The 22807-nt window shown below is 59.1% G+C and overlaps 8 protein-coding genes across 8 annotated transcripts; 4 read left to right on the top strand and 4 right to left on the bottom strand.

Annotated features, from left to right (window-relative positions):
• Positions 1 to 1022: 1022 nt before the first annotated feature.
• CcaverHIS019_0112510 (uncharacterized protein) lies at positions 1023 to 3707 on the top strand (the record flags this gene model as incomplete). The annotated part of the gene is made up of 5 exons (XM_060596847.1): positions 1023 to 1639; positions 1677 to 1962; positions 1996 to 2627; positions 2661 to 2821; positions 2857 to 3707. The coding sequence occupies 5 exons, from the start codon at positions 1023 to 1025 to the stop codon at positions 3705 to 3707; spliced, it is 2547 nt and encodes an 848-aa protein (XP_060453799.1).
• Positions 3708 to 4344: 637 nt separating this feature from the next.
• Positions 4345 to 5850, top strand: NPT1 (uncharacterized protein; the record flags this gene model as incomplete). Its single annotated transcript, XM_060596848.1, has 4 exons — positions 4345 to 4552; positions 4698 to 4925; positions 4957 to 5013; positions 5051 to 5850. The coding sequence occupies 4 exons, from the start codon at positions 4345 to 4347 to the stop codon at positions 5848 to 5850; spliced, it is 1293 nt and encodes a 430-aa protein (XP_060453800.1).
• Positions 5851 to 6046: 196 nt separating this feature from the next.
• CcaverHIS019_0112530 (uncharacterized protein) lies at positions 6047 to 9004 on the bottom strand (the record flags this gene model as incomplete). The annotated part of the gene is made up of 1 exon (XM_060596849.1): positions 6047 to 9004. One exon carries the CDS (start codon positions 9002 to 9004, stop codon positions 6047 to 6049), a length of 2958 nt encoding a protein of 985 aa, XP_060453801.1.
• Positions 9005 to 9433: 429 nt separating this feature from the next.
• Positions 9434 to 10329, top strand: CcaverHIS019_0112540 (uncharacterized protein; the record flags this gene model as incomplete). Its single annotated transcript, XM_060596850.1, has 4 exons — positions 9434 to 9532; positions 9570 to 9674; positions 9713 to 9837; positions 9900 to 10329. 4 exons carry the CDS (start codon positions 9434 to 9436, stop codon positions 10327 to 10329), a joined length of 759 nt encoding a protein of 252 aa, XP_060453802.1.
• Positions 10330 to 10558: 229 nt separating this feature from the next.
• Positions 10559 to 12599, bottom strand: DBP9 (uncharacterized protein; the record flags this gene model as incomplete). The annotated part of the gene is made up of 2 exons (XM_060596851.1): positions 10559 to 12026; positions 12184 to 12599. The coding sequence occupies 2 exons, from the start codon at positions 12597 to 12599 to the stop codon at positions 10559 to 10561; spliced, it is 1884 nt and encodes a 627-aa protein (XP_060453803.1).
• Positions 12600 to 12963: 364 nt separating this feature from the next.
• CcaverHIS019_0112560 (uncharacterized protein) lies at positions 12964 to 14571 on the top strand (the record flags this gene model as incomplete). The annotated part of the gene is made up of 1 exon (XM_060596852.1): positions 12964 to 14571. One exon carries the CDS (start codon positions 12964 to 12966, stop codon positions 14569 to 14571), a length of 1608 nt encoding a protein of 535 aa, XP_060453804.1.
• A 112-nt stretch (positions 14572 to 14683) lies between these two features.
• CcaverHIS019_0112570 (uncharacterized protein) lies at positions 14684 to 16459 on the bottom strand (the record flags this gene model as incomplete). Its single annotated transcript, XM_060596853.1, has 3 exons — positions 14684 to 14765; positions 14871 to 16016; positions 16056 to 16459. 3 exons carry the CDS (start codon positions 16457 to 16459, stop codon positions 14684 to 14686), a joined length of 1632 nt encoding a protein of 543 aa, XP_060453805.1.
• Positions 16460 to 16983: 524 nt separating this feature from the next.
• CcaverHIS019_0112580 (uncharacterized protein) lies at positions 16984 to 19800 on the bottom strand (the record flags this gene model as incomplete). Its single annotated transcript, XM_060596854.1, has 1 exon — positions 16984 to 19800. One exon carries the CDS (start codon positions 19798 to 19800, stop codon positions 16984 to 16986), a length of 2817 nt encoding a protein of 938 aa, XP_060453806.1.
• Positions 19801 to 22807: the final 3007 nt, after the last annotated feature.

Genomic DNA, 22807 nt, shown 5'->3' on the forward strand with positions numbered 1-22807 from the left:
TGTACTTTGCTCTATCTAGCATGCACCGTTTCTCGTTTATGACTTCTTGGAGTAGTATGTCGGGAGCAATCGACTAGGGGATGGATAGATTGTAGATTGTATGACGCAAGTATTGGGCGGAAGGGAACGAGTGGGTGCATCCCCAGGCCCCACCCAGGGTTGTGGAGAACATGCGAATTGCCATAAGCCGCAAGGTCTTGGATCAAATGGGCTCAAGGGGACTAGTGGGTACTCTTGGCATTGGCTCCAACTTGGCTGTCAAACTAACAAGCTGCCAAGCTGGCAACAGGACGCGTTGTTGTTATAGCAGGATCGCAGGAACAGGTTGTATTGTATAGGGTAAAAGGTGACGAACGGTAGTACTGTATCGGCAGACAGCTGCGGTTTAGGCAAACCTGAATAGCAAACATGTTTGAAGGCATAACAGGTCCCAACTGCTGCGGAGAAGGGCAATGACTCTACCTAGCTGTCTCACTTGTTCACTCTTTGACACACCTTGTCTTCACACTCATTCCCACTTCCTCCTCGGTCACCTTGTTATATTCCCCAACACCTTGCATTCAACTTGACACCACCATCCACCTCACTACTTTTGCCCGGTTGCCAGTTCACTCTTGACGGCTCGCGTCATTCTCACCCAAAGTCAACGAATCGACTGCGAGAGCTGCCGAAGGGTCGTTGCACAGGCCGCCTTGTTCTTGCAAGGGCCAAGGACCACCGTCATTGCAATCGGAAACGGTCCTAATTAAACCCAGTGGCAGACCAGCACAAGTGGAATCTAGATCTCTAGAATGGGACTTGATTCGCTTAGTCCAAAATCTCTATTAGGGATGGGGGATCGACGTCGTCACAGTCGTTGGGGAACGTCATTGCGTCACTCTTCTAGTTCCACTTACTCTCCATACTCTACAAAACGTCGTCAACCAACCATCTCTCAAAACAACTCTTCTTACGCTTTATCAACCTTTTCTTCATCAAAAGATATCCCATCCACAGCCTTCCTCACTTCAAACATCTATACCATGGACCCCGCCGACTTTCACAAGACAATCCCAGCCCCAAAAATCACTCCAATCTATGACGCAACCGACTCGCTTGCCAGGTCACCCACACGATCCACGTTCTCTGGTCAGCATGTAGCGTCACCAGCCTCGTTTGGCTCCCCAGGTGGCGACACCCCCCTGTCTCCAGGCAACATCCACTCGCCCAGCAAGTCGGTGAGCACCAACCTCTCCCCCCCGCCACGCCAGTCAATGGATAGGCCCCTCCCCAAGGTTCCTTCCGACACCCCGTCGGGTAGCGACAGCGACAGAGGCAAGGGCCTCGGCCTCGGCCTTGGTAACATTGGCGGTCACCAGGAGGGCGTCGGAACCGGCGCAGGTGCAGACGACTCCAACGACTCCAACCCCTTCCACGTCGATCTTGTCATTCCCTACGACATCTCACTTCGGGGAGCAGAGCGCCGCGAAGCCCTGTATGACGCCCAGGGCGGTTACTCGCGTCTGCTCGCGGCGCTCGAGAGCATTGGTGGACTCCGCATCGCTTGCCGCCCCGGCCGCGGCGGTAAGGGTGCCGAGGACGTTTGGGTCTTCGTCGGCGCCAGCGACGCCAAGATTTCCGAGCTGGCTGAGATGGAGAGGTGAGTTTTCCCAGGTGCTTCTTCCAACTAACCTCAGGGTGATCGACAAGGCGTATGGTATGATTGTGCCTAAGAAGATTGAGGCCGTGTCGCCAGCCACCCGCCTCCGTCTGCTGTATGACCTCCTCACCTCCCCGGGCATCCAGGATGGCCTCGGCATCACTCCCGGAGAGGGCGAGTGGACTCGAGTCAAGTCGATCATGGCCCTTCACGATGAGGCCACCGACAACAAGTGGGTGGAGCGCTGGTCGGTCGGCGGCGACTGGCAAATTGGCCTCCTCAGAGGCCTGGATCAGAAGGACGAGGACGTTCTGAGCTACAACGTGAGTCACCCCTCTAGATTCTACTGACAGCAGCAACCCCCGCCTGTCAGACTGTACTTCAACTACCTCTCGACCTATACCATGTCGCTCATGCCGCTATGCGCCATCTCAGTCGCTTTCTGGCTCTTCACTCCGCCCGACAGCTTCCCGCCGCTGTACGCCTTTGCCCTCGCCATCTACTCGACCGTTTTCATCGCCGGATGGCGTGTCCGCGAGAAGAAGCTCGCGGTGCGCTGGGGTACGCGTGGCTGCGAGACGCGCCGTGTTGGCCGGATGCGTCCGCAGTACGTCATCAACGAGAAGGTCATGAGCCTCGACCAGCCTCACCACAAGGCAGACCTTGTTTGCGACGGAAAGATGATCGCCTCGGTCCCCATTGTACTTCTCTGTGGTGCTCTCCTCGGCTGCGTCCTCCTGAGCATCTTCATGCTCGAGGCGTTCATTTCCCAGCTGTGGCATGGCCCCGGCAAGGCCGTCATCGGTTTCGTCCCGACGATCCTGTTCTCAGGCGTCGTGCCCCAGGTCATTGCCGCGGCCGCTCAGGTCAGCGGTAAACTCGTGAACTGGGAGGACCACCGGACTTGGATCAGCGCCACCAAGTCTCTCACGGCCAAGACATTTGCCATGAACTGCATCGTCGCTTACCTTGGCCTCTATCTGTCTTCGTGAGTCTGCCATACCATTTGAACTAACGCCAGCTATGTATACCTTCCTTTCGGCCCTTACATCATGGGCTACATCCAGAAACTCCTGTTCCACTACCAGGGCCCTGCAGATGACAAGTTTGCGGCAACGCAACAGCTCGCGTCCGCCCGGTCAAAGGTCAACGCTGGCCGTCTCCGCGCGCAGGTCTTTGCCTGTAAGCTTATGATGACATATAGTAGCTGACCGCAGACACCGTTACGAACCAGGTGATCGGTGCGTTCCTTGAGACCGGCCTTCCATTCATCCTCCGCTATGTCAACGACGTCCGCAGTGGCAAGGTCGCCGTGATGGACATTTTCAAGGGCGGCAAAAAGGATGACGAGAAGGCTACCGCTGGCGGGCAGGATGTCGAGAAGCGTTTCCTCGACAAGGTGGAGCACGAGCTTGCGCTGCCCGAGTACAACATCTTTGTCGACTACGCCGAGATGGTGACTCAGTTTGGTTACGTTGTTATTTGGAGCATTGTGTGGCCGATTGCGCCCGTCTTCGCCCTCATCAACAACTACTTTGAGCTGCGCAGCGACGCCGTCAAGATCAGCAAGCACGTGAGGCGCCCGCTTGGTGACCGCGTCGAGACGATCGGTACTTGGATGGACGCCCTCGGGATTATAGCGTGGATGGGCGCGTGGACGAGCGCGACGCTCATCGAGCTCTTCCGCCCCCGCCAGTCTCTCCTGGGTGTTCGCAAGACGGTCGCCAACTTCCTGGCCTCGCACGACGTCGCACCGACATTCCACCAGGTCATTCCGACTCTGATCCCCGTCGCGTTCTACGCCCTCGCCGCCTCGCACGGCTACCTCGTCCTTCGCGCGATCGTCAACGGCGTCGCTGAGCGTGTGTTCTGGCGCGGCTCGCCCGAAGAGCTGGCCGAGGAGCAAGCGCGCAGCAACCTGTCCAAGACGGGCGTCGAGGATGTCATTGACGCCCATGAGGACGCACAGCAGAAGGTGAACTACACGTTCCCGGCCGGCGACGCCACGTTCTGGGACGGCGGGAAGGGCGGTGCCGAGGAGATTGTGCGTCTCCATAAGGCCGAGTAAGAGTAAGAAGCTTTATGACATTCAACGAATTTTCAAGTACTCTGCGTTGGTTTACACCATTTGCCCATGCAACTATACACGCTTTGAGGGATCGTGGGGTTCAGAGCAATGGTGTTCGGGTCGGGGCCGCTGTGGAGGGGCGAGATCCTGTCCAACTCGGAACGTCGGGGCCAGCCGGTAGCGAGCAGCTGTAGCATTCAATTAATTGCATTGAGCAGCTTCCTGACATGACAAAGGCAGTGCTTTACATGTTGTCCATGTCTCGGGCATAGAGTCGTGGAGTTTGCACAGCAACTGGTCAGCATGGTCAGCTGCTCTTGAGGATTGAGGGCTGTTGATTAAGCGCCAGACGTACACGTGACCGACCCGAGATTCGAACAGCTGCCCAGCAGTTGATTAGGTTCCTGTTCCTGTTCTTTGACTATTGACTCGACCTGCCTTGGTGACTGACGAACCGCGAACCGGCTGGCTTATCAGTGACCTTTCCGCACATCACGACCTCTCCATCCAACCTCTCCTCCTCTTGTCCTCTTGTCTTCTTGTCCTCTCCATCTCTCTCTCTCTCTCTCTCTTTCTCCTCCCCTCTCCGCTTCTCTGCTTCTCCTCCCCACCTCCCCACCTCCACCACTACCTCACCATGACCGACCACGACGCCTGGGCAGTCCCCGCAGACCAGCTCGACTTGCCCTTCAGCATCCTCGACACGGACCTGTACAAGCTCACAATGCAGAACGCCGTGCTCAAGCACTTTCCCGACGCCCACGCCGTTATCAAGTTTACGAACCGCGCGCCGGGGATGCGGTTTAGTAGAGAGTGCTTTGACTGGATCCAAACGAGAGTTAATCGTGAGTGCGCGTCAATGTACACACACATACTTTCCTCTCCCCCAATTCGCCTCCCTCACCTCATCCAAACCCCGCCCCACACCGGCCTGCCGCACTCCCTTTGGTCGCGGCGGACGCACTCGCACTCGGCGTCGCTCACACCCAGACCTCGGAACCCTCCGCCTCACCACCGAAGAACGCCGCCGCCTAGCCTCGGCATGCCCCTACTTCCCCACGTCCTACCTCGATTTCCTAGCGTCCACCACTCTCCACCCTCAGGAACAGGTCAAGCTCTCCTTCCATGAAGGCGAGGACGGAAACGGCGAAATCAGCGTCCACATCCAAGGCCTGTGGCGCGAGTGTATCCTTTACGAGGTGCCCATCATGGCGATCAGTGCGTCCTAGCTTAACTGAGGCTGATATAGTCTCGGAAGGATACTTCAAGTTTGTCGATACGGATTGGAGTGCCGAGGGCCAGTTCGGTGAGTCTAGTCTCCCTTGAATGTCTAGCTAACCCAGACCTGGCAATGGAGAAAGCGCGCACCCTCCTCGCAAACAACATTGTCTTCTCCGAGTTTGGGACCCGCCGCCGCCGCTCGTTCGCCGTACATGATGAGGTCATGCGCGGTCTCGTCGCCGGTGCGGCCGAGCATAATGGTGGAGGAGCACTGAGTGGAACAAGCAACGTTTACCTCGCCCTCAAGTACGGTATTCCGCCAAGTGGGACGATTGCGCACGAGTGGATCATGGCCATCGGCGCGACGGGCGGTTATGAGCACGCAAACGCTCGCGCCATGGACATGTGGACCGACGTCTACCCCCCGTCTCCCGGTGGACCGCCGCTCATCATGCTCACAGACACGTATACTGCCGCCGTGTTCTTTGCCGACTTTGTGGCGGATCCCCAGAGGGCTAAGAAGTGGAATGCGTTGAGGCAGGACTCTGGCGACCCGTTCGAGTTTGTGCGTCATGCCAAGGCCGCATGGGAGGAGGTGCATCGTCTCACTGGCGCGTCTGGGGGTGCGTTAGAGGGCAAGCGCGTCGTGTTTAGCGACAGCTTGGACGTGCAGCGCGCTATCGATTTACAGCGCGGGTGTGACGAGATTGGGCTCGCGGCGGCCTTTGGTATCGGGACACACTTTACCAACGATTTCCGCAAGACTTCGAATCCCGCCTTGCCGAGTAAGGCACTCAACATGGTTATCAAGCTCAGCGTGATTGACGGGCGCGATTGCGTCAAGCTGTCCGACGACAAGGGCAAGCACACGGGTGTTCCCGCCGAGGTGGAGCGCGCACAGCGTGCGCTGGGGCTGATCTAGACTTTATATAGACGTGGCCGAGAATACTGCTGCATGCAATTGCAATGATGAGGGGTTGCTGTGATGTCTATGTTGGCTGTGATCATGATGCGGGGTGCAAGCAAAAAGGTTGTGGTTGATCATGACTTTGTGCTCTCCTCGTCTCTCCTCTCCCACCTCCTCTTCTCCATCTCTCCTTCTCCTTCTTCTGCTTTCCTTACAACTCGCCCTTGCCGGCGTATGTCTGCCGCGCCGCGTCCGCCGCCATGGCAGCAGTGATACGGTCGTTGCGCGATATGTCCATGGCGTCCGCAAGGCGCTCACGGACACGCACGCCGAGACGCCTCCGTCCGCGGGGGAACGGGCGTGCGACCTCGTCGTCCGCAAGCATCCGGCGGGCGAGGATCAACGCCTCGCGCGTCCGGTCGTTCATAGAGTCGACCGGCCGCTTGTTGAGATAGTTGAGCGCCTTGCGCACAATGCCGAGGAGCTTGGGCGTGAGTTCCCAGGTCGCTCCGTGACCCGGTACACCCTCACAGAAGGCGTCGGTGGGTGCCGCACCCGCCTTCCACCGCTGCGTAAAGTGGGATATGAAGTAGATGCAGCCAGGCACGTCGCGGTCGCGCCGGATTGCATGGGCGACCGTCACGACGAGGCGCTCGTTGGGGTCGACGGAGGCAATGTCTTGTCGTGCCAAGGTGACAGCACGCGATGGCTGGTCGGCCATTACATGCGAGTTGACGAGGACTTCGAGTGCCGTCGCGTCCACTCCGCACGGGAGGGTGCGGATGGCCATGTACACCCGCCGCGCGGCTTGGAGGTTACCCGCGTGTGCCCAACCCTGTACGAGGGAGGTCAGCATCAGGCGCTCGACCTCTGGCGTTGGGGGCATGTGCTCGCTCTGTCGCGTATCCGTTGCCAAAGCGTACGTCTGCTCGGCCTCGGTCATCGCCCCGATGCGCGCGTACGCCTGCAGAAGAGTCAGGTAGTGGCTCGCTTTGGGCCGGAAGCCGCGCAGGATGAACGACTGCCAAGTCTTCTGTACCGACTGGACGGGCCACACGCCGTCCATTGCCAATGCGTCGTACAGCAGTCGGTTTGACAACGACTTGCCCGTGCTCCGCTGTCCTGAATCATTGAGAATCTCAATCTGCTTGGCGAGCATGTGTCGGAGTGCACCGCGCGTCTCTATGCCTGAGCTTGGGGAATCGAGCGACGTTCGCCCAGGCTTGGCCTCGAGATACTTCTCCTGGTACTTTGGCTGGCGGGAAGCGATGCGTACAACCTCGGTGAGGATGACGTTGATCTGGTCGACGGTCGGCTGGTCGCGCGTGCGCTCGAGGATGCCCTCAAGCAGTTGGGTGAGAGCGGTCGGCGAGCTGAGAAGGGTCGTTTTCGCCAATTTCAGGGCGAGGACCACGGAGCGGCTGTCGGGCTCGATCCCACCCGCCCGCATGAGGACGAGAACGTCCAACATCGCCTGATAGTTGTGCGACACGCACACGGCCTCGAGCACGGCGTTGCCAGTCAGAATCGAAGGCACGAACGCGGAGGGGATCGGCCATGGCGAGCGCGAGTGGTTGTGAGTAACCGCCGCCTCGAGTATGAGGGCAGACTCCTGTCCACGCCCAAGGCGTATCAATGCGCGGCACAATTGTGCGACAACCTTGTCTGTGACAGACTCGGGACGGTGGGAAAAGAGTGCCCAAGCCTGCTTGACGCCCTCGATATTGCCTCTCCGTGACGCAATACTGAGTGCGAGAAGCGCAGTCTCGTCCAGTTCGCGCCGCTGTTCCTCGAGCTGGCCAGTGCGCTCGAGCTCGTAAATTTCGGCGATCAGGCCCTCGGCACCATCGAGGTCGCCCGAGTCGATGCACAGTTTCCCCAAGGCATTAGCGAGGTTGACGCGTGGGGCGAGACCGAGGCGGTTCAGGTCGTGCCGCACGCGCTCAGCGAGCTGTGGGTCAGAGCCGAGCATGCGGTGTCCCTCGAGCAGGGCGAGCTGGACGTTGTCCGGGTCGATGCCGGCAACACTCGCGACGTGTACGGCGCGCTTGGCGGACGCGACGTCACCGAGCTGGAGATGCGCCTTGATCAGGCCGCAGAGTGCCTCCTCGCCCGCTTCATTTGGCGGGATCAGGCTGAACAGCTGGACGGCCCGCCAGGGCTGCTGTAAGACCAGGTTGGCGGTCATGAGGATCGAGACGAGGCGGGGTGTGTACAGCGAGGCGGGGAGTCCGCCGACCTGCGGCGCGTACTTGTCGGTTGGGTGGTTGGCGCCTGGTCCTGGAAAAAGGTCAGTTGCGAGCTGCCACTCGCCTGCACCCGCAAGGTCCTTAACCAGCCACTCCCAGTTGAGCAGCTCGCGTCCCGTGCGAATGAACTCGCTCATACGCTCCGCAAATAGTTCAGCGATGAACTGCTGTGCGCCAAAGACGATCGCGATCTGGAACAGTCCGCGCAACGTCCGTCCCTTGAGGTTGTATCCAATGAACTGGGATGCCTCGGGCCGCTTGTGTACGCGATGGGGTTCAGCAAACAGCAGCGCGCGCACGATTCGGAGCGCCTCGTTTGCGGCGATGGGATCGATAGACGCGCGCAGCTGTGGTGATGGATGTACCTGCGTGACGAGGTTGTAGATCATGACCCGGAGATCTTTGGTTGTGATGGTGAAAAGGTCTGGTTGTGACCATTCGCGCAACCACAGCATTGCGCCGACAGGATCGTACACTACGCGCCGCCGGAATCGCTCGACGGGTCGAAGATCGTCACCATCGTAAGGAGGCGGCGGGCCACCATCTGCAGGGCGAGTCATTGCTCCTGCGCCGGGGTTGGGTCGCCGGGATCGCCCATTGGAGAGGGCGAGGTTCTCGGCGAGTGGTGCGGGTTCTGGTTCTGGTTCAGGTGCGAGCCCAGCTACAGGCATTGGTGGTGGTGGGGGCGGTCGATGGTCGATGCCAAAGCCTTTATGGGTCTCGGCTTCGTCGTGTGGTTGGCTAGCAAATGCCATGGCAGTATATCGCCCTGTGCTGGTCGAGAGGTCTCTGGCTCGCTGGCTGACACTGCCAATACTGTGAAGGTGCGGCAGCGCCGCACGCCGCTCGGCCTGCTTGCTCGACTCGGCGAACGCAGCCCCGGCCAGGCGGGGGAGGCGCGCGCCCCGTGAGGAGAGCATGCCTGTTGGCCTGAAACTTGGGGCTTGGGTTAGCCGAGTATCGAGTAGTGGAAGAGCTCACTGGCCTAGACGCCGGGCACTGTGGGCAGTGTCGCAGTGTCGTGCCGAGCAAGACCGAAGTCCAAGTCCGAGTCCGAGGTTGACTGGGGGTAGGTGTTGCCGAGTACTGGCGCGATGGGTTGAAGGATACGACGTCTGCGTCCCAAGTCGGCCAAAGTAAAAGTGTAGGTCAAATGGCGAGGCGGACAAAGGACAACCACGTGGTAGCCACAAATCCAAAAGTTGAGATCAGGGTCGCAACGAGGCGACGTCACGGAGTCGAACCCGGGTCATGTTTGGTCTTTGGGAGATGGGTGGAGGGATGTTACATCTCTTGGCGATTCTGTTGTCTCGTCCGCCTCATCATTCACGCGCCAGCGCAGCTGCGCCATGGCGTCCAAGACACCCGCGTCTCTCATCCAAGTACCAGAGTGCTTCGCTATCGTCGAGCCGGGCGTGTATCGCTGTGCCTCACCCACGAGCTCACAGGTATGCTCCCTTCCAGTTCCTTAACATCTAACACAAGGTCCCCTTCCTCCAGAGTCTGGGTCTACGCACGATAATCAGCCTCACGCCCGAACACCCTGCCCGCCAACTGGTCCTCTTTGTCCGCGCCTCGGGAGTTGAATTTGTATGTCCCTCTTTGAGGGGTATGGGGGCTGATATCAGGTTCATCTGGGGAGTGCGTTGTTCCAGCCTCAGAACGATTGGCGGCCTCTCAACGATGAGATAGTCAAGTCTGCGCTTGAGATGATCCTCGACGTGCGCTCGCACCCTGTGCTTGTGATTGATCCGTGCGTCTGCGTTTTCCGACTGAAGTGTTTCCAAGTGCAAGTCTATGGAGGGCTGACAATAGACTTGGGATCCACCAGACGGGAGTCGTGTTTGGGTGTCTCCGCATGTTGCAGGGGTGGAACTTTGCCAGTGCGCTGTCCGAGTATCGCGCGCATTCTGGGCCTACAAAGCACAGATACTGCGACGAGACTTATATCGAGTTTTTTGATCCCGACCTCATAAACCTTCCACCGAATCACGATCTGCCGGCTTGGTGGTACGAGGCCGACGGAGCGGACGACGGGTGGGTCGAAGTCGACCCGCCACCCAAGGAGAAGAAGAAGAAGGACAAGGATAAGGGAAAGGAGGGCAAGGAGGGAGAGGAGGAGAAAGTGAAGGAGGCCAAGGAGGAGACCTTCGACACGGCCAAGAGCAGCCGCGCACTAGAGGGTAATGGCGACGCGCACGCAAACGGCGCACATCGACACGGTGCCGACGGCGGCGTGGGGTAGTACTGTGTCGATTTCGCGTTCTTCGTGATTCGGCAGTAGCATAATTGTACCACTTATGTACTGGTTCTCTCTGAGCAGAGTGGCTGCTCCCACCCTATCCTCCGCCAGCTTCCACCAGTCGCGATGCCCGTCGTCACGGCCTGTGTGACCCCTCTCCGTGCCAGCCACCGGATCCAACACTCCGTATGGATGCATTACTACTGATGGCATACATGAACTAGTATACAGTCTATGACTTGAACTTGAGCGGGTCGACCTTACGTCCCTTGCCTCCGCGTCCTCCGCGTCCGCCTCGTCCACGTCCACCACCCCGCCCACGCTTCGCGAACGGGATGTGTCGCCCGTCGCCCACGTCGCCGCCAGTCGGCAATGCTGCAATCTTGGGCATCAGATATCCCGGGACGTGCTTGAGATGCTTGCTGGTACGGCCGGCATGAAGCGGCGCGTCGTGGCGCAGGAATGCGAGGTCGAGCGGGTTAGCGGCGAAGTGCTGCTTGAGCTTCTCCGAGTTAAGGAGTTCGCGGCGGACTTCCTCTCGCCGCGCATCCTGTACGCGCTTCGAGGTGACGGCGCGCAGCGCGTCCTCCATGCGGTACCTGAAGCCTTCGATCTCGCCGCGGCGACCTCCCCAGTCCCACTCCTTGATCTCTGCGTCGGACTCGGCCTTGACGCGCGCCTTGATCCGGTTGAATACTTCCTCGTCTCGCTTCGCAGTCTTCAGCGACACACCCTTGTCTTTCCCCCACTTGTCCTTGGGCACAACGAAGGAGAGGGCAAGGCCCGAGTGCCCTGCACGCGCAGTCCGGCCAACACGGTGGAGGTAGGCGGTGGCGGTGGTGGGAAGGTCGAAGTTGATGACGGATGACGCGGCGGTGAAGTCGATACCGCGCGCCATCGAGTTGCCGGGGCCGCGCTTCTTCTTGCGCGGTGCACCAGCTGGTGGGGAGGTGGCGCGGCGCTTGGAAGGTCCGGCCTCAGCGTTGGTGTCGGTAGTTTCCTCAGCCTCGTCCGCCTCCTCCTGAGCCTCATCGTCCTCGTCGTCGCCCTCAGCATCTTCCTCTTCCTCCTCCTGCTCCTCCTCTTCCTCCTCCGCAGCCTCCTTCTCGACATCGTCGGGGTTGGCCTCGTCCGTGGCAATCACGACGTCATACACACCACGGTTGAACTCCTCGACGACGTGGTATCGAGAAGCCAATGGCAGCTCCGAGTTGACGACGCAGCACTTGATGCCAAAGTGTTCCAAGAACAGACGGACGCGGTACCCGCGCTCAATGTCGTTGACAAAGATGATCGACTTGCCCTTGATGAGCTTGAGCTTGAGCAGTACAAAGATGAGGAGGAACTTGTCGCCCTCAGAAGTGTGCGTAAAGTGCTGGGTGAGGAGCGAGGATGCAGTGGCGGGCTCCGAGAGGGTGAGGATAGCGGGGTTGCGGAGCACGAGGCCCTTGATGCTGTTGATCTCCTCGCTGAGCGTCGCGCTCATGAGACACGCCTGCGTGCCGAGCTTGGGGACAAAGTTCATCGCGGGGTCGAGGATACGGCTCAGGTCGTCCTTGTGGCCGTACGAGAGGAGGAGGTCGGCCTCGTCGATAGCCAAGAAGGCGAGGTGTGCGAGGTCGACACTCTTGCTCTGCAGCAGGGCGAGGAGCTTGGTTGGCGTGGCGACAACCACATCGGGGTTATCGTTGAGGAGGACGCTGTCGTCAGCCTCTAGCTCAAAAAGAGAAGAAAGAAGAGGTATCAGAAGGAAGGCAACGGAAGTATCCACACGGTTTTGCGCTCTCGGACACTTGCCCGAAGGCATTTACATCCGAAAAATGCTTCATCATGCGAGAGAATCGGACAGGTACTCACCGCTGGATGTTGGCGCCACCGGCAGCGACGTTGACGACAGACACAACGCCCTCGGCATACACCGTGAGCGCTTTGACAAAGTTTGTGACCTGGATCGCGAGCTCGCGGGTTGGGACCAGCACGACCGCCCGCGTCACCTGGTACGTGGGCGAGGTGGGTTCCTCGGCAATCTTGGCCTCGAGGATACGCTGGACGGCGGGCACGACGTACGCCGCCGTCTTGCCGCTGCCTGTGCGGGCGCGGGCGAGCACATCTTTGCCCTCGAGGAGGAGAGGGATGGCCTTGGCTTGCACGAGTGTTGGGTGGGCAAACTTGAGGTCGGCGAGTGCCCGGAGCACGCGTGCGTCCAGCAATGTGCTGAAAGGCGGCGAGGAGAATGTTAGCTCGGCATCGAGAAGAGCTTGTTGTGGTGCCATGGTGAAGGCGACAGAAGGGAAATATTGACGGGCGAAATCAAACTTGCACCTTCTGAAATCGGTGCGAGGCGAGGCACGTGACAACAAATGCCACGTGTAGGTTCTGACTGATACCAGGCGTACAGGTCTAACGGTCTAACGGTCCAACGGTCTAACGCGCTAACTGTCTAACGGTCAAACAGGTCTTGAGGTCTCGCAAGGTCAACTTGAGACAATTGCGAGTCAAACACGCAGTACACACGTCAACCGCACCTCGCATCGCACCTCGCATCGCACCATGTACTATGTTTTATAAAGCATTCCAGTTTCGCATTGCTACTTATCAACTCACAACACTCAATTCACATCCACTACGGTAATCTCAATGCCCACCTTCTCCAGCTTGCTTCAGCCTGGAGCACCCTTCCCCACCCCAACCTCGGATGCGTACGAATCTGCGCTCAAGCTCATCCTTGGGGAGGAAGACGCGGCATGCGAGGCCGATCTCCAGACGTGGTATCGCTTCATCTGGAGCAGCGTACTTGGCCGCGTTGCGTACGGTCGAAGCTTGCCGACGCTAAGCGGCATTGTCACCATCAACCTCGCCGAGCGCCCAGGGCCGACCATGGCCTGGCGGGAGTGCTCTGTCCATCATGACCTCACCAGCTGGGCCACTTCGGCATTGCCTGCGGGAGAGGCCTTGCCATCGTCCTGGGGGTTCAAGTTCCCCGACCTGGGCTTTCTAGCCGGCTCGGCAGATCGGCGGCGTTTCCTCGTGGCCGCGTCTGGGGAAATCAAGGTTCCTGCGCGTACATCCGCCAGCGACACGTCGCATCGCAATGGGCCGTGGACAGCAGCCCTGGCGCAGGAGGTTATCTACGCCCTCTCCATTGCGGAAGTGTACGGATCGCGGTTGGGTGTCATCGCTGTCGGCACACAGCTCTGCCGCCTCGTTATTCGCAGCTGGGCCCCATCATCGCGCTCTCTCGGGCTCGAGGTGTCGCCCGAGTTCCACGCGTACCTGGGTCCCGGTGAGTTGCCTCTTGAGCGGCTCGTCGAGATTATTCGACAGTTCGGCGGGCGTGTGGGCGCCCTTGACCTGCGAGAGTCTACTGGCGACGTGGACTCCATCTCGCTGCGGCGCCTATGGGGGCTGTTGCACGCAGCAGCGACCAGCGTGGCGAACCAAGACGTCCAGGTGAGGCAGCTCGTCTCCGACGTCGTCCCGAGCATGGCAACTGTCGAGGTAACCGCTGAGGGCGAGAGCCTCCTGATGGGCTTATCGTCCACTCGTCGCGAGTTGAGGTCCGCAGCGATCGCCTCAGAAGCCGCTCCCCTCTCGGAGTCGTCGTCGGGATACGACAGCAGCGACGAGTACGAGCCTAGTCCGAAGCGGAGGAGGACAGCTAGGCCGCTGACACAGGGGTACCCGGCCCCTCCGCGTCGACGCTCCAGCTCCTTAACAGGGAGTCCGCCTCCAATGGCGGGACCTGCCCCAGCAGGCGCGGACGTGCTTTCAGCGCCGGTCAACGAGCCTTCGACGTCGACGCAGACGGAATCGCGGGAGTTTACGCCCTCGCGCGAGTCCCATTCGAGCTACGTCCAGGACTGGGTGGCCGCGCAGACTGGTCGACGCATCGCGCGCTCTCGTGCGCTGTTCCCTGACCGCGTCAGTCCCGCCGGCTCGGACGCAACTTCGGACGGGTCGCTGGTCGATCCCGACCGCCTCATCGACATGCTTGCAGCGCTGCGCATTACCGTGCGCCCCATGCTGGCGGAGGAGATGGACGACGTGCTGTCGCGGGGGAAGCCCAGCGCGACGAACGTAGCGGCTGCCAGTTCAACGATGGCTAGCGCGCAGACGATCGCTGCCCCACCTGCCGAAAAGGCGACGGACCATTCGGCGCACGCGCGGACTCCGCGCGTGGTTCCGTCGGCGCGTCAGGATCTACCCTACGACGCCTCCCCCGCGGCGTCTTTAGCCACGTATTGAACGAGCGTGAGTTGTTAGCTTGTATTCTCTTAGACTCCTGGATCCTGGATGCATGTAGCTCTACTGTATAAATGTCACATTTGTGTGGCTGTACCAAAAGACGATACATGGCCTATCCAACGGCACGGACGCCCTCCTCCACCTCCACCTTCTCCGGCTCGGCAGCATCCCCCAAAGCCTCATGCGGCACCACACTAACTGGCTCCTCCCCCGCCCACCCCCTCCAATCTCCATCCCACTCCTCACCAGCCCACCTAGGCAACGGCGTAGCCCAAGTCCCCAACCTCTCCGTAGTATACCTGAGCGCGTGCAGATAAATAAAGAGGGTCGACGGGTCCGGGTCGTCAGCAACGGGAACGAAACAGTCGTGGCAGAACCCCTTGGGAATATGTGCCGGACGGGGCATGTGTCGGATGGCCTCCTCGGGGATTTCGGGGCGTTCGGCCGCCTTCTGCGCACGCGCGCCCTGGTTCATGCGGGGATGAGGGATCTTGGGCCTCTTGTCCTTTTCTGATGCAGAGGCATCAAGTGCGTCCTGCACCTTCTTGGTGGCGTAGACTACCTCGTTCCATTTCACCCAATCTTCCGCCTCGTCTCGCTGTCTCCGCAGCGTGGCGATAACGTTTCGCGCCTGCGTACTAAGTCGAATTGGCGACGTGAGGTCGACATTATCCGTCACTCGTGTGGTCGCGGCGCGTTCGGGACCCTGCTCACGACCAGCGAGGCGGTCTGCGTCACATGGAACCGGGGGCGGAAGACCAGTTTTGCCCCCACTCGCCTTGGCGGCCTGGACACGTTCAGCCAATGCCGCAAGGTGGGTATTCTGTTCTCCCTGCTCGACGAGATCTACGCCTCCGCGGCCACAACCCGGCCCGAACGCTGCCTCGCTCGCATAGATCGGGTCGTTGGAAATTGGATGGCCAAGGTATTGGAGGTGTACGCGGATCTGGTGAGTCCTTCCGGTGAGGGGACGACAATGGACGACGCTTTGGTCCCGCGAAGCGTCGTAGCTCATGCGCGTGAACACCGTCTTGGCGTCCTTGCCCTCCGGCGCGATGATGACTAACCCCATCTGCCTATCCACCGTGAGGAGAGGCTGGTCGACGGTGATTTCTTCTTCGGGGAATCGGCCATTAACGCGCGCGACGTATTCCTTGCCGACCTTTCCTTCCAAGAATTCCTGCGCCAAATCGCGCGAGGCCGGCCCACTCAGCGCCAAGATCATAAGGCCGGAAGTAAGGCGGTCAAGGCGGTTTACGGCGTATCCCTTGATTCCGTGTTCGGCCAGCAGGGCCTCCAACATTGTGTGTTTAAAGTATCGCCCAGCCGCGTGAACGGGCATGCTTCCCGGCTTGGAAATTACGCAGAATTCGCGCTCTCGGTCGATGTGCAAAAGCACAACCGGGTCGTTTGTCACCGGCGGCTCGTGGCGGTGTACCGTGTTGCTGGGGTCAGTATTGCCTAGATAAAGGAGAGAGACTCACTCCAACCTGTCACCGTTGCGCAGAATGTACTCGGGATACGCTGCGACTCCGTTGACGCGCGTCACGCCGCTCTCAAGCGCGTGCCGGTAGTACTCTACTGAGCGGTCGCGGAACTCGGTCGCAATGACCTCGAGAAGCTGGCGACCGATCCAGCGGTTCTTTACAAAGGTGCGGTACGGCCACCAGTAGGGCTTGCAGTACCGCAGCATCGGGTGCATCCCGTTGGGGTAGCGCATCTCGGTGTCCGTTGACTCGGCGGTGGCGTGGTCTGAAGACGAGTCCGCGGGCTGGGCCACAGCGCTCTCGCTGGTGAGTACTGGGTCGCTGCTCGCGGTCGTGTTGGGACTGGGAGTCGGATGCGTCACTTGCGTATCCGATGGCGCCAAAGCAGGCTCCGTTGACATGGTGTTGTGCTCGAGGAAGTGTGAGTAAAGTTAACACGCACAGACTGACAACATTTCAAGTCGAGTTTTACCGTGCCTGGCAGGGACAACCTCCACTTTGCTGGTTTGCCACCGTGTATGGTGCCATGTTACGTATACTGTTGTCTAGCTCTCTACGCATGCATCGACCCCTACGTATGTTGGCACAGAGACTGGAAAAGGAGCGGGTTCTACTAAGACTACTCTTTGAATGTTCATTCGCGTTCTCGCGTAAAGTGTGGCGGCGCGGGGGTTCGTGTGGGCGGGACAGAGTCGATGAGGTTTGGACGACCATGATGGATGGGATGGGCGATGGGGCGACGAAGACATTGACGAGGAAACAGCAAAGAAGAGCACCCAGAATGTGCCACGTTACAAAAAATGTCCGGCCATGAGGGCAATGAGAGCCGAGTACAGGTAGCTCGAATGCGACCGATATGTCTTCGATGAGGATTGAGACACAGGTTTTAGGGTATAGAGGGATTGTGTGGAGGATGAGAGTTGAACTAATGGGCAGCCAGAGAGGGAACAGGCCGTTCCATTGCAGGGACCATGTCGTGACGCAGGGGCTTGCCGCTGGCGTCGGAAACGGCAGACTCGTAACCACCCTCCCAGGCATTGTCCTCACGCATGGCATGAGGACGCACCTCAAAAAGCGATGGAGACGAGTTGGTCGCCCTGCTCGTCGTTGGAGTGACGACAACTGACGAAGGATCCGAGAGCGATGCCTGGCGGTGGTGGTCGGCGTCTTCGGCGTCAGAGTGCTGTTCCGGGCCGCGCGCCAAGGACGACTGGCGAGGAGGAACAATCACGGGGGGAGGAATGGGAACCGTCCTGGTCGCCGGCTTGCTCGCCTTAACAACGGGCGAATGGTCCTTCGACGGGGGCGTAGGAGGAAGCGAGTTGAGCTGAGGCCGGGTGACGGGAGGAGCAGCTGCCACGGGAGCCCTGTGGACTGGAGGCGCGGGTGGCGCAGAGACGTTGCGCTGCTGGTTCTGCTCGCCGCCAACGGCCATCGACACGGGGCGCTGCTTCTGAGGAGGAGCAGGGTGGTGGTCGAGCTGAATCACGGAGAATCGCTTCCTGAGGTTGGTGAACAGACCGCTCTTCTTCTGCTTGGGAGCAGTCGATGTCGCAGAGCCAGAGTCTGTTGCCGCGTTTGTCGGAGTGAGGGATGAAGAAGTGGCCGACTGGGCACTCGATGGAGTCATGCTAACAGCCGATGGCGTCCGGGCGCGAGACGCCACCATGCTAGCCGCCGAGGGCGTCGTCGAGTTGGAGCTGGACATCGGCGTAGGCGGAAGCGACTGCTGCGGCGTGGGCCCATTCTTGCGAGGACCAGCGTTGAGGTGGGAAGGCTGAGGCGAAAGGTTGGGGCGAGGCATAGACCTGCTCTCTGGCCCATTGGAAAGTTGCTGTGACGAGGGGGGAGGAGCTTGCGTTTGCGCAGACACAGGCACAGGCGCAGGAGTCGGGTGTTGGGGCGAGGGAGGGGCTTGGTGGTGCACCTGAGAAGCGATCACTGCCGCACCGGCGGCGCCGGCGGCGCCCACAGCCGCCGCAGCAGCAGCAGGGGCAGAACCAGCTGACACAAACCTGTTGCTGCTCATGCGGGGTGGGACGACGATCGCAGGAGGGGGCCCACGACCAATGGCCGAGCCGTTGGGGACATTACCATTGGGCACTGGAGCCGCAGAGCCGTTTGGAACACCGTTAGGCATAACAGTGCCGTCACGCACAGGGCCATCCTTGGCGGGCACGACCGGAGCGACAGGCATCTGAGGCGGGACAGGAGCGCGAACTTGAGGGGTTGCCTGGGGAGAGACAGGAGGACGAGCCTGAGACGCCGCCTGCGGCGCCGTGGCGCGCTGCTGTTGCGCAGGCTGCTGGGCAGGTTGCATAGCGAGCGGAGGGTCAGATGAGGCGGTCGGCGCGGATGCGCTCGTCGAGCGGCTTGACAAGCCGAACATGGACTGTCTCCTGGAAGACTTGTCGGCCTTGGCTCTGGCCTTGTCCTCGGCCTTGACGCGAGCTGCCTCCTTGGCCTTCTCCTCTCTCTGGTGGGCCGCCTCCTTGGCAGCAGCAGTCTTCTGGCGAGCTGCCTCTTGCTCACGACGATCGGCTTCCCGCTTGGCCTCGAGCTTGGATGCCTTGGCCTTGGCCTTCTCCTCGGCCTTGATCTCCTTCTTGGTCTTAGACTTGGTGAGCGCAGCACCACCTACAGCACCGACAGCATCAGCAGTACCAGCAGCACCGGCAGCACCGGCAGCACCGACAGCACCAGCAGCAGCAGCAGCAGCAGCAGCACCGGCAGCACCGGCGCCAGCAAGCGCGGTACCCATGGGCATTGACGCAGGCGCGGCGCTTTGACGGTGCACGGGCCATTCGCGCCTACTGTTCTCCTCGACCGGAGTCATGGGAGGGTGCATTGATGCGACTTCGGCAGCAGTCGTATGCTGGCTGAGAGGGCTCTTCATAGTCGGTAGAGACATGTGAGCAGCAGTCATGGTAGGGGCGGTGCCATCAAGTGCCTCATCCTGCGAGTAGGTCGACAGGTTGGACGACGTCGTTGTAGTGGACAGGCGGCCAGTCAGAGGCGGTGACAGATCGTCGTCGTAACGCATCATCGCTGGAGCTGGAGGGCCACGGGATTGGCGATGAGGGTTGGGAGGCGGCGAGCCGTAGAAGGATCCGCGGTCGCTCCCCCCGGAACTCGTTGGCGAGAACGTGTTGTTATGGCTCAGTTGTGCTGCCACCGCATAACCGCCGTCACGAGGAGCGAGGGTGCTCAGTAAATCAAACCCATAGGGCCCAAGCATCATCGACTGCGGGCGTGACGAAAGCGATGCCTGCGACTTGTTCATGTTGATAGACAGGTCCGTGGCCGATGAATGCGCCGATGACAGTGTGTCTTTGGGTGGGATTGGTGCCAGGCTGTTGTCGATTGTCGACGCCCGGGATGCACTCTTGCGCAGCGTCCCACGTTTCCTGATACTGGTAACGTTGGTCAACGACTTGGTCTTTGGCGGAGGAAGGTAGTCGGGCATGTCCATTGGTGCAGTGGGCCAGAGCGCCTCGGGGAGGGGGACTGGATCCCATCTGTTCGTCATCCTGTTGACTGTGTCAAGTGGTCGCTCTTGAGATGGGCGTGTTGGGTTGCTCATGTCGGGCGTCGAGTCTTCGAGGCGCCACAGTTCTTCGCTGTTCATGCCGTCAAAGCTGGCCATGGACGAACGGTTTGACCCAGGGTTCGTGCCAGCACGACGTCGGCCAAAGGCCCCTGGAGGCGGACGCGGGGCACGAGACTGGGAATCATCACGCATCATGCGCTGAACAACGCCGGCACGAGTCATCTGGAGGTTGGGATGAGGTTGACGACGAGGAGCTTGAGGATAATGAGGATGAGGTTGGTTTGAGTTTGGGCCGTACCAAGCGTTTGGTGGCGATGATGGGCAAGTTGCCGAGTCGCTGTTAAACGAGTGGACAGAGCGGCGTGTATTCACAGAAGGACGTCGCTTCCACGCTGGGGTCGGTGAATCAGGGTCGCCAGAGAGCTGTCGGTCGAGTCGGTCTGGAGAAATGGGAGAGACTGGTGGAGACCCAAGGGAAGGAGACCGTGTACGAGCGAGTGCTAGTTCCAACGCTGAAGGCTCTTGGCGTTCGTCGACGGGGGAAGGTGGGGCTTGTTGCTAAGGAGGGGTAAGCGACAATGCGCAATGAGACCAAAGTTGAATGAAACGTGGCAAAGAAGGCGGTGGCGTAGAGAAGAGAAGAATGAATTATGTGTGGACCCGCGAGGAAGTGTGTGTGTGTGTGATGGGAGTCAAGGACAAAAGTGGAGAGATGCAGTGAAAGTGGTGGTGATATGATGATGGGTGGTATAGCCAACGAGTGTAATTAACCCAGGTGTAAGGGTTGTTGGACAGTTTGCTAAGCAAAGGGGGATAAGAGGGGGTAAAGGGGGGGGGGAGGAGGCTCGAATGCTCAAATGGGAGAGTGTAAGGATGTCTAGGATGTCGAGGGTTGTGCAAAGAGAGTGAAGATTGCTTCAAAAGTGTGAAAGTGTAAGTGTAAGGGGAAAGGGAGGGGGTGATGAGGGATTGAGAGGGCCAAGAGGGATTGAGGGAGGGGGAGCAAGTGACGGGTGCTAAGCCGACCAAAAGCTTGGCGCCTAGTTACCATCAGGCAGACGCAGCCCCCCAGCTACCAGCAGTCCCTCAACTCTTCTCTAAACAGGGTAATCAGGTCCCAATATTCCAATTCGGGCCAACTAATCGAGGCAGTGCACCCACAACCCACTTTGTATCGACCCAACCAGTAGATGTACAAGTGATAAGAGGGACAGCGAGACGCAGACACGGGAGAAGGAGATGAGGAGATGGCGATACGGCGGCGGGAGTGGGAGATGGGAATGTGAACATGGTACTCTGAGACGAGGCTTCCCCTGGAACGATATGTCCTCTCCCTGCACTTGTGGGTGACAGGTACCGACTCGGTCTCCTCTCCTCGTCAACGACCTCTTTGCCCGTCTGCAGCTCGTGCGCAATCCAAGCAAAGTGCAATAGACCCAGCGGAGCCGAAAAAAAGGAGAGTCCAGGGGCCTGACATTGCGTTGCGAGATTGCGCAAAGCATGGTCCAATGGACGTTGCGTTTGGCTGCTGCACGACATTGACCGTCCAGCAGGTCCCATAATCCCTGGATTATGGGATACGAGGGGCTACCCAGGCCACATGTCATGACGACCAGCCAGTCATGTCAGCTAGAGCAAGCGACCATGCCACCCATGTGCCCTTTGGCGTTGCCTCGTTGCTTGCTGACGCAATGCTTCAAGCGGCAATGGGGGAATGTTTGGATGTAGAGAATGCGTGAGACGTGGGGAGGACGGGGAGAGCAAGCGCGGGAAGGAGGCAAAGAACACGGGACACTGAACAGAAACACACTCACCAGCTCCCATGGCTGCTGGTCTGCAAAGACTTCAAACTGCGTCGACATGACTTGAAATCCAAGAGCTGGTATCGACGCAGGCCCGTGATTATCGGGATAGGGGCGCGTGGGTGTATGGGCGCGTGGGATGGGCGAGGCGTGTCGTCGAGGTATGAGGGCGGGGCGCGTGGGTGAAGGGAAGGCCAGTGCTTAATCGTCCAGTCGCCGTCCGCAGTTTGAATCAGTCGCTAAGGGCTGGATGTGGGGTTGGGTTTCAGATGGAGCAGGCGGGCGATGGGCCGGCAAAGCAAGGGTATTGGCGCAGATTGGAGATAAGAGCAGCGATGGAGTGATGGGAGATGCGTGATGGAGCGTGATGGATGATGGATGATGGGTGATGGATGGCCTTGGATTGAGTTTTGGTCGTCCTGATTAACGGGTTGGTTGTGAGATCGTGAGCGAGGTTGTGCTGATAGAAGACGGAGGAAGCAAGGTGGAAGACAGAGGATTGGTAAAGATGGATGTGATGGATGAACAATGTAATGATGATGTGTCGATTGCTTGGAGTCGTCAGTAACAAGTGACTGGTAGTGACGACAAAAGAGTGATGACGGAGAGGGTGAGGGTGAGGGTGAGGGTGAGGGTGAGGGAGAGGGAGAGGGTGAGGGAGGAGGGTTACTGTAGAGAGAGAGAGAGAGAGAGAGGGTGCGGAGTGAGAGGTAGAGTTTGAGAGGTAGTGATGGTAAAGAGGTATTAGATTATCAGAGGGCGGGACTGTAACCAAAAGTAAACTCGAGTTGTCATCTTCGACGTCACTCCAATCTATATTGCGGTATGTCGTTGAACGTTTAGGGTAAAAGAGGAGAGACACACCAACGGAGCCGAGTAGCATCACATTGACTCTTAAAACCCGCAGTCCACTTGGCCACTTGACCGCAGTCTGTGCCAATCATATACCATTTTGTATTTCCTGTAATTAGGCCTTTCTAATCGCTTCCCCCAACCAGATGGCTTGGCGGAAAGGCGTTCAGGGTATGTATTGGACACTCAGTTGCTGCACCCTGGGTTACCCCTGGTGCTCCTCATTCCCTGAATCTTCCCTCTATCACTTTGGGTGAAATGATATTTATACTTTGGGTTGGAATATTACCTTCCTTGTAATCCTCCCTCCCTTGATCGCTACTTGACCGCTACTTGACCCGCCATCCAAACGGTGTCTCTGCCTCTCTAAATGGACGAACATGTACTTTGTAACGGAATTCAGTGCATTGGCATGACAGCATCTTGGCATTGACTATAGCAAGTAGCAAGCAAGGATCATTATCCCATCCGAGAAAATCGTACCGGGACGTCTTTATCCTCATAAAGGTACTTTACATGAGAGATCATGAGAGAATTACTGTCAT

Source organism: Cutaneotrichosporon cavernicola, assembly GCF_030864355.1.
Source record: "Cutaneotrichosporon cavernicola HIS019 DNA, chromosome: 1".
Classification (NCBI taxonomy): Eukaryota; Fungi; Basidiomycota; class Tremellomycetes; order Trichosporonales; family Trichosporonaceae; genus Cutaneotrichosporon; species Cutaneotrichosporon cavernicola.